We start from the raw sequence: 10,095 nt of genomic DNA, 5'->3' as shown, positions 1-10,095 counted from the left end.
ATACTAGCCTAGTAAAATTCAGACTGCAATGATATTTCAAAGGATCCAGACAGCAGGATCAGAGGGCGGGTTCCGTTTCGCCCCGCACCCCTCCACTTGCAAAAGAGTCTCCTGATCTGGGTGCCTTGAGGCACTGCTGTTCAGTGTCAGACGGCCACCAGCTCCGTCATCCTGGGACTACGGTCTACCAACTGTCGCATTTCCGGCAAAGCAAGCAGTAACGGAGCGAAGCTCTCTGGTAAGCAATCGTTGGTGAGGGGCGGGGCCTGCGCCGTCAACTAACGAAGGGAGAAAGAGCAAAGAATGCTTCTTCTCTTGCGTCTTCGAGTACTTTGACTGCGTCTATCCCATGTCTATGCGTACAGAGTCTATGTCTGTGACGTGTAGGATTTAATAAAAATGAGCGACGTTACCATCGCCCAATGACATGTTAGGACGAAACTATCTTCTGATTGGGCAGAGTCATCGTCGGGAAGGCTGTCCGCTGGTCGTTTAAACTGGTAGCGCGAACGAACGAAGGGAGGAGGAGGTTTGGCGCCGACTCGGGCCTGTCGCCATGGAGACGTTTCTGTCCCCGTCTGAACAGCTGCCGAGCCTCTTAGCGGCCTCCCGTTCGGGCCTGGTGGGAAGCTGGGACCCGGCGACCCTGGAGCGAGCTCTGCGCTGGGGCCGCTTCTTCCAGCAGCTCCACAGCCGCCTTCATGCCCAGCCTGGCCTCAGGGCCACTCTGAAGCGCCGCTTGTGCCAAGGAGGGAAACCGGCGCTCGGCCTCGGCCACTTGAGAGGCTGTCCGGAGCTGCTGGGCTTGGCGCTGCTGGAGAACCGGGCGCTGCCTCCCGCCGCCCGCCAGCGACTCTTGCGCGGCCTCCTGTGCTCGCCAGCCGGCGGAGAGGAGGAGCCCTTCGCCCCCGTCTTGGCCAGGCGCAAGGCCGCTTCGCAGCTTCTCCGTTTGGCGCTTCTTCCAGAGGCCTCCTCTGCAGAGCCGCGGGAAGCGCCGCCGCTCAGGGCCCAGGCTCAGCTGCTGCTGTCGCGGTTGCGGGAGGAAGGCGGCGGAGATCATGGCCAGCGAGGCTGCGGCGACCTCCTGGAGCACTTGCCCGGCGGCCCCATGCTCTACAGGGCAGTGGCGGCGGCGCTGCTGGAGCCCAGCGGGGACGCGCAGCAGGCCAGGGCAGCGCTGCTCTCTTGGCTGGTGGAGGGGGATCCGGCCCGCCAGGCTGCTTTCTTCCGCCTCCTGCCCGTCCCCTGGTTGCCCTCGCTCTGCCGCCGCCACCCCGAGCTGCGCGACCCCTACTTGAGTCTTTTATCCGTCTGGGGAAGCCGCCTGAGTTACGACCCGCTGCAGGGAGAGTGGAAAGCCGCCAGCGGCCTAGAAGAAGAAGGCGGCCAGGTGTGCTGGCGGGAGTTGCGGGAACGAGTCGGCTGCCTCTACCGCGAGCCAGAGCCTCTGGGAAGTGCAGTACGGAGTCAGCTGAAACGCCTGAAAGCCCAGGATGGGGACTTCGAAGTTCGCGGCCTGAGTGTCTGGACTGATCTTCTGCTGGACTTGGAGACGCTGCCTACCTCGGAGAACAAGCCTAAGAGAGGCTGCCTTGTCTAGGAACCGGCCCTTCCTGAGAACTTGGACAAAGTAGTTAACCTGGAAAGAAAACATCATCGCTTGACTCCTTTGCTTTAAATTCGCTCTGCCCTACTTTGAAATCAGACGACACCCTTCTAAACTTTATGGTGCTCTTTTAAAGTGTATGAAGCAGTAGGGGAAAGGAAGAGCTTAAACTGAAACCTAGACTCTGCAAATGCAGAGAGGATTATAGCACCAGGTTCCCCTGTTTACAAAATTGGGCAGTAGGTTATTCGTACAAGGGAAACCAGGACCCGCTTAGTTATTAGATATTTTGAGTGATCAACCTCGGTGGCTGCTTTATCACAGAAGAAATGAATCTATAATAACTAAAAAGCAACACTATTGATTGCAGTTCCTCTATGTTCAGCGCTGAAAAATTTCTTTGTTGATGTAGTGTTTGTCTCTATAATGTAGATGTGTCCTATCTGTATATACAAAACAGTGGGCGTGTCCATTGTCTGTTTACAGAAACAAAACTGAATTGAAATTTTGGACTCTAGACTGATTTCATTGGAAGCCATGTATGAAACTGCACAAACAAAGCCCTCTGTTGCTAAGTGTTGGGTTTAAAAAAATATTTTGAGCTAGACACAGACCACAGATTCCCATATTGTAGCCCTTAAATGTATAGTTTGGATCTGCTATGAAATTTGTAGGTTTTGACTATACTTATAATGATCTTCCTTATGCCCTATGGAGATCCCTCCTATACATGCCATGCTATGAACTAGAACTTAGTTCAGCCTGGAAGGGGCCTCGGCTTCATGTGTACTCCCTGCTCACACATTTAGTTTTCACTAGTGTCGTTTAGATTAGTTTAATTTATACACATACTTTCAGTTTTTCGGCAAACCATAGTTTGGCATTGTATTAGACTGGGCTGTACCCTGGTTTGCAGATTAGTAGCAAACCATAGTCAGACATAGCAGTGAACTATGGTTTGCCAAAAAGCAGGAAGTAACTATTTACTTCCCTCCATTGTTTTCACAATGCCAGGAAGTAAGAAATGGGGTCCCCCAGAGATCTGTACTGGGACTGGTGCTTTTTAATTTATTCATGAATGATCTAGAAGTAGGGGTGAGCAGCGAGGTGGCCAAATTTGCAGATGATACCAAACTCTTTTGGGTAGTGAAATCCATAACTGATTGTGAAGAGCTCCAAAAGGATCTCTCCAAACTGGGTGAGTGGGCAACAAAATGGCAAATGCGGTTCAATGTTGGTAAGTTTAAACTGATGCACATTGGGACGAAAAACCCCAATTTCAAGTATGTGATAAGGGGATCTGAGCTGTCGGTGACTGACCAAAAGAGGGATCTTGGGGTTGTGATGGACAGCTCGTAGAAAGTAACTCAATGTGCAGAAGCTGTGAAAAAGGCCAATGCCATGCTAGGGATCATGAGGAAGGGGAATAAAAATAAAAATAAAACTGCTAATATTATAATGCCCTTATTCAAAACTATGGTGCAGCCACACCTGGAGTACTGCATACAATTCTGGTCACCACATCTAAAAAAGGACATTGTAGAACTGGAAAAGGTGCAGAAGAGGGCAACCAAGATGATCAGGGGCCTAGAGCACCTTTCTTATGAGGCAAGACTACAACACCTGGGGCTTTTTAGTTTAGAAAAAGACAACTGTGGGGAGACATGATAGAGGTCTATAAAATCATGCATGGTGTGGAGAAAGTGGATAGAGAGAAATTCTTCTCCCTCTCAACTCTCTAATAACACTAGAACCAGGGGTCATCCCATGAAATTGATTGCAAGGACCAACAAACGGAGGTCCTTTTTCACACAACGCATAATCAACTTGTGGAATTCTCTGCCACAAGATGTGACAGCCAACAACCTGGATGGCTTTAAGAGGGGTTTGGATAACTTCGTGGAGGAGAGGTCTATCAACAGCTACTAGTCAGAGGGCTATAGGCCACCTCCAGCCTCAAAGGTACCAGTTGCAGGAGAGTGACAGCAGGAGGTAGGGCATGCCCTCAACTCCTGCTTGTGGCTTCCAACGGCATCTGGTGGGCCACTTTGTGAAACAGGATGCTGGACTAGATGGGCCTTGGGCCTGATCCAGCAGGGCTTCTTATGTCTTACTTCCCATTTCCCCCATTCACTTCCTTGCAAATTCAGTAGCAGCCATGGGCGTGGGGTGGAGACTAAGGCAGGGCAGGCACAGAACTGGCTGCAGCTGCGTCTCTGTTTTCCTGCCCTACCTTGGCTGCCTGATTCTCTTCTCACCCCAGCTTTAACTTGAGATGTACAGGTTGGTCACTCACTTTGTCATCATCTGCATTGGTGTTCATTGATTGAATCATGGCCAGGCACACAACAACCAAGTTTGCTATTAGAAAAATAAGTACTCTTACAAAGCAGATGAGAGAAAATGGCAAATATACCATGACCTAAAATCTTATTCATCCCACTGTTGATTGCTTGGTGTATGCAGCACTTGTATATACCCATTTCTGCCTTCTATAATCAGCACTATGTATCTACTACTCAACATGGATTATAGGTTTGCAAGGTTTGTGGGTTCTAAGCATAGTTGATGGCAATGCAAAGTCAGGCTCATTTTCATGGCAGGGCAACCTGTTATTTCTTCTTTTCTACCAACCACATAGCCGCAGCCTAAGTTGGGAGATTTATCTAAGTAATTAAATGATGCCTTGTAACTACTCTCTGCCCCAGATCCTATTTAAATTTTAGTTCTTAAAATTATTCTGTTCCAAGATATATTCCTGGAGTTTCATATAATCTTTAATCTTGGGCATTTTTTAATTGGAGTGTAATCTTGAAAGTGTATCCAGTATATATTATGCTGATTATAGCTTTTATACTATGGGCTTTGTTATCAGATACAGCTTGTTAAGTTTCTCACTTTGTAATGATGCTCCATTGTAGCTGCTGCTTTAGGTTAGGTCTTTTAGGCTTTGTATTTCTGAAGTCTGATGTTGGAATCTTACAAATATTTGGTTGTCTGGAGACTGCAGAACTGAAGGGAAGCACATTTTGGCTTCTGCCACTATCCAGAGGACAGTTCACTCTAGTTGATGGCAGAGTGGTAGATTGCAACCTCAGTCTCCCAAAAAGCATATCACTGCACAAAAAAACAGCATCCTGGTATCAGCCATTGGCTAGAGAATGAGGAGCTGCAGGGAGGAGCTGGGGTAAGCAGTGAAGTGGCCAAATTTGCAGATGACACTAAACTAATTAGGGCAGTGAAATCACAAACAGATTGTGAGGAGCTGCAAAAAGATCTCTCCAAACTGAGGGAGTGGGTGACAAAATGGCAAATATGATTCAATGTAAGCAAGTGTAAAACGATGCATATTGGGGCAAAAAAAAACCCCCATGGGATCTGAGCTGTCGGTGACTGACCAGGAGAGAGAGCTTGGGGTTGTGGTGGACAGCTCATTGAAAGTGTTGACTCAGTGCATGGCAGTTGTGAAAAAGGCTATTTCCATGATAGGAATTATTAGGAAGGGGATTGAAAATAAAAATGCTAATAATATAATGCCCTTATACAAATCTGTGGTGTGGCCACATCTAGAGTACTGTGTACAGCTTTGGTCACCGTATCTTAAGAAGGATCTTGTAGAACTGGAAAAGGTACAGAAAAGGGCTATCAAGATGATCAGGGGCCTGGAGCACCTTCCTTATGAGACTAGGCTACAGCATCTGGGGCTCTTACCTTGGGAAAGAGGTGACAAAGGGGAGACATGATTGAGGTGTATAAAATTATGCATGGTGGACAGAGAGAAATTTCTTTCTCTCATACACACAACACTAGAACCAGGGGTCATCCCATGAAACTGAAGGTCAGGAAATTTAGGACCGACAAGAGGAAGTACTTTTTCACATAGCACATAATTAATCTTTGGCATTCTTTGCCATGGGATGTGGTGATGGCCACCAGCTTGTATAGCTTTAAAAGGGGCTTAGACAAATTCATGGAGGACAGGTCTATCAATGGCTACTAGTGCAGTGGCTGTGAGCCACCTCCAGCCTCAGAGGCATGATGCCTCTCACTACCAATTGCAGAGGAGCAACAGCAGGAGAGAGGGCATGCACATACCTCATGCCTGTAGGCTCCCCAGAGGCATCTGGTGGGCCACTGTGTGAAACAAGATGCTGGACTAGATGGGCCTTGTGCCTGATCCAGCAGGGTTATTCTTTTGAGCCTGCTTTGCCCCTCCCTGTCAGATATAATTCTCTGCTCCTACAGTGCTCACCGTACAGTCTTGCATTGCTATGGAAAGGTTGTATTCCTTCAACACACACTACTAAGTATGAAATGAAATGTTTTCCACTCGTTTCTCATTCTATATGTAGAACTTGAATAGGAACAAATTAATAACTATTTAAAAGCATGAATTTTAATAGTATTAAACTGAAAGTTATAACTTTCTTGTCTTGGTTGCAGAATACTAGACAGAACATTTAGTCATTTTTATTTTGTCCTCCCACTATGACAGAAGCTGTAAGATCCTCCTTAGGAATTTGTATTGGCAGCAAGCTGAGAATAATTCCCACACTTCCAGTAAAACGCAGGTAAGTTTGGGGTTGTGTATAATATATATACTCATGCATAAATTGTATATATGTGAGTAAATTCATTAATTTCTTATTAATGTAAATGGGCTAGGTAGGAACAATTGATTTCTCTGAGGCTTTAATTGGACATGATCAATTGTGAATCGCAAGTGGAACAACAAGGTCATTCATCAGCTGCTTAATGTTGTAATGGGCTATGCTTGCCCTTTCAGCTGAGAAAAGATGGAGTGCCCTAAGGGAATGAGATTTAAATCATTGTGCTGCTGACAATTAAATGTGAGTACTGCTGTCTCTTACAGCCTCATTAGTCTTAATACCGGGGTGAAAGCTGCTGAGTTCAGAAGACGTCTATAATGTGTTACGATTGCTTTGTAATTTTATCCTCTGTGCTTTTAGAACTTGAATCTTCCCAATGTTCATTATGTAACAAATAAAGGAAAGATAAAATGCAAATTCTGTGTGTGTGTGTGTGTGTGTGTGTGTGTGTGTGTGTGTGTACGTGTACTGACATTAATGACCAGAAATGGTCTGCAGTTTTATGGAACCATTTGCTCTCTCACTCTCTGTGAATGTACATACATGTGTGCTTTAAACACAACAATAAAGTAGTGATATCCCACTGCAGCTGAAGGAATGGATCATATCTGCATGATAAATGAAAATCCATCCCTATTGAAGCTCAGAGTATGGCTGGCATGCTCCTTTTAACAGGACAGATAGCAGATTGACTCAAGGAAGTTCTTTGGCATGAGTGAAACAAGCACACATTATTTCCATAGGGAGGACAGTCCCTATTCGCCAGATCATTTCCCTTCTTTAGGTCACGGAGCAGACTTCTGGCAGTGTTACAAGTCTCCTTACCTCACCAGCCTGTTTTCCTTTCTTTTCCCTCCCCAATTCTGCTTGTGTGTGTTATTAATCTCTCCGCTGAACTGTGATCACATAGTAGAAATTGGCCAAACCACGGAAAGAAGCTGCTTCTATTCACATATGCAATATGCTTCTTCCCATGTAGCAAAATAACCTGCTATTTATTTACTTGTTTAACTAAAGTGCCTAAAATCAACTATGCACATTACAAGGAAGAAAAAAGAAAGAAATGCAAACCGTACCAGCAGGTGTACAGTCTAAATAAAACAGACATATTGGGGTGTAGGAAGCAGGAATGGAGAGGAACAGATTGTTGACTGCTAAGCTTTCTTAAAATAACTAGAACAAGGGTAGTAAATATAACAGGCTGTTGCAAGCAGTATCCATGTGAGGCTGTGGGGCTGTATATGGCTAGACTATTGCATGTGGGTTTGAGGAAACCCAGAATCATCCTATTCAGCTATGAAGCTCACTAGAGAGATTGTAGGACTTCACTGAAGGACTCTAATCCTTCAGTAGAAGAGGATGCTATGCATTGTAACTTGGCCAGCCAACTTCACAGAGGAAGGATAAACCAGGGAATATTTTATAATTTTATTCAAGGATAGTGCAAGTTTAAAGTATGATTGTTTAAAACTGCACTAGCATCCTTCTTATTAATTTGAACTCAATCTGGCTGCAGGATTTCAGGAACTCAGTGGATCTCCTTGCTGTGGCAGAGACTGGTATGCATTTCTTTAGTAGTGTTACCAGACTTGCTCAGATCCATGTGTCCTGCATCTAGTTTGCATGTCCTGGGGTCGTTCCCCTGCAGGTAAAGCACATTGTGATGGTGTTGTCTCCCATTCCCTAGAAAATAAACCAAATGGCTGCTTTCTTTTGCAACAAAACACTTACTTCTGTGTTGATGTTAATAATCTGAAGTTGTTCACTTCCCATTTTCTGACAGTGCAACATTATGCTTCTTACCTTGCAGCATTCCTTACATTGTGTCACAATATTTGTTATGAATTATTATTTTTAAACTTGGGGAAAAAATTTTAAGCTTTTCCAAAGATTCCCAAAATAAAGATTGGGGTATTATTATACATTTGTCTGTAGTTTCCTGTTCAAATTTCTCTATTTCCAGGGTGAAGATTCTCCAGGCAACTTAGTATCTTTCCCCCTAAAGGTAAAGTGTGCTGTCAAGTCGATTTTGACTCCTGGAGCCCACAGAGCCCTGTGGTTTCCTTTGGTAGAATACAGGAGGGGTTGACCACTGCCTCCTCCCGTGTAGTATGAGATTATGCCTTTCAGCATCTTCCTATATTGCTGCTGCCCGATATAGTACCAGTGGGGATTCAAAACGGCAACCTTCTGCTTTTTAGTTAAGCATTTCCCCACTGCTCCACTTAAGGTGACTCCCCTGCAGGTACATTTAACTAATTCTGGGGTAATTGTTCTGATGCTAGGGAAATCTGTTCCCTTTTGCAGATCCGGGACTCTAATCCTTCAATGGAACAGGCTGCTGTCCATCAAGTAGAGCTGACTCAACTACTAGCATCTACAGCCAGTTAGCAAGAGCAGGACACGTAACTTAGGACTACTGGTCTGGATCAGGGGTCGGCAACCCTTCAGAAGCAGTGTGCCAAGTCTTCAGGGGCAACTTGAGGAGAAGTGCCAGTCGAAGTTGGCATTGCTAGCCCGTCCCCTAGCACCAGCCTGACCATGATGCTGCCCCACCCGCCGTATCAATGTTTCCAGCTGCTGAACTCTCCACTGTGCTGGAAGCCCACCCCCGCTGATTGCCACCTTTCATCCTGGTGGCATCCAGCACTGTTCTCCAGCCAGCATTAAGCATAGTCAGCCAGTGAAGAAACTTCAAGGGAAGGGTTAATCCAAGCAGAGGATCTGGTGTTCCAAACTTCAGTAAGTTTTACACCAGGCAGCAGGAGCACGGTGTCTGTTCTATGATGCCTAGCAACCATGCTGTCCTGGGGGTTCCTGAGTGTCTATGGTGCCTGGGAACACCTAGATGGTGAGGATTCAAGCTGGGTTTGGGCATGGCATGAGCCAGCAAATCTAGTGTAAGTAGTGGGGATTGCAGGGGGTGCAGTGGCAGCCACCTGTAGTGGGAACCCAGAAAGGCTCTGATACAACGTGTGTGCCAGTAGCCTGCAAGTTGCTTTCAGAAGAACACTAGTGGGAATGCTAGTGGGTCAAAACAAATATATTTTTAAGGGCAGCTCTTTCTGAAAAGCAGGTTCCTGGGGCCAGTTTGGATGGTACATCTCTGACGCACAGGGTAAAAAGAGAGACACCCCAAGAGTGTGCCCATCATGATATCTTTTGCAGATATCTACTGTATAAATGATATGAACAGTAGCTCTACGTGTGACCTAAATTTGGTCTCATCTATACAAAATGGATCCTTCAATCCAATATGAAGATAACACCGGGGGTGGGGGAGAATGGTATTCCATACCTATAATATTAAAAAATACATAACTGACACCAACCATTTTGCTAGAATTATGAAACAGATTTATGTTTAGAAATGGCCAATTTGCCAAAGGTACATGAAATACCTGGCAAATCAGCAGAAATATAGCTGCATCTGGATTTACTATAATGACCAAAGCAAATGGCAAGCATGCCCCTTTCACTAATTACAAGAGGAAAACACTAGGCCCTGTGCACCACACCAGCAAATTGGTCCCAGTAGTCTCTAAGTTATTTTACTCTGTCATTATAGCCTCTAGCAAAGTCACTATATTTGAACAGAGCTTGGTATCTGCAACCTATTAAAGATGCTGTATCCTTATTTTTATAGTTTAGTTCCATGAATAGACTTCTCCAGCAGAAGATCATTTACTGCAGAAACTTTGGAATGTAGAATTTTTAAGTGCAATTACTTTTGGTTTATGAGCCAGCTGTTGGTGAGGGTGGGGGGATGATTAAATGTTTTTTACATTAACCTTTCAGTTCATCCTATACAACTTGCTCTTTCATCACCAGAAGGAATTGAATTTAGATTTGTAATGTGTAATCTATTATACGTGCAGA

General features: G+C 45.3%; 1 protein-coding gene across 1 annotated transcript; it reads left to right on the top strand.

Annotated features, from left to right (window-relative positions):
- Nucleotides 1–510: 510 nt before the first annotated feature.
- FANCF (FA complementation group F) lies at nt 511–2,111 on the top strand. The gene has a single exon (XM_053286956.1). It carries the CDS (start codon nt 557–559, stop codon nt 1,598–1,600), a length of 1,044 nt encoding a protein of 347 aa, XP_053142931.1. The 5' UTR covers nt 511–556; the 3' UTR covers nt 1,601–2,111.
- Nucleotides 2,112–10,095: the final 7,984 nt, after the last annotated feature.

Source organism: Hemicordylus capensis, chromosome 1 (genome assembly GCF_027244095.1).
Source record: "Hemicordylus capensis ecotype Gifberg chromosome 1, rHemCap1.1.pri, whole genome shotgun sequence".
Taxonomy (NCBI): Eukaryota; Metazoa; Chordata; class Lepidosauria; order Squamata; family Cordylidae; genus Hemicordylus; species Hemicordylus capensis.
Note: the sequence above shows the minus strand (reverse complement) of the source record. Positions and strands in the feature narration are given on the sequence as shown.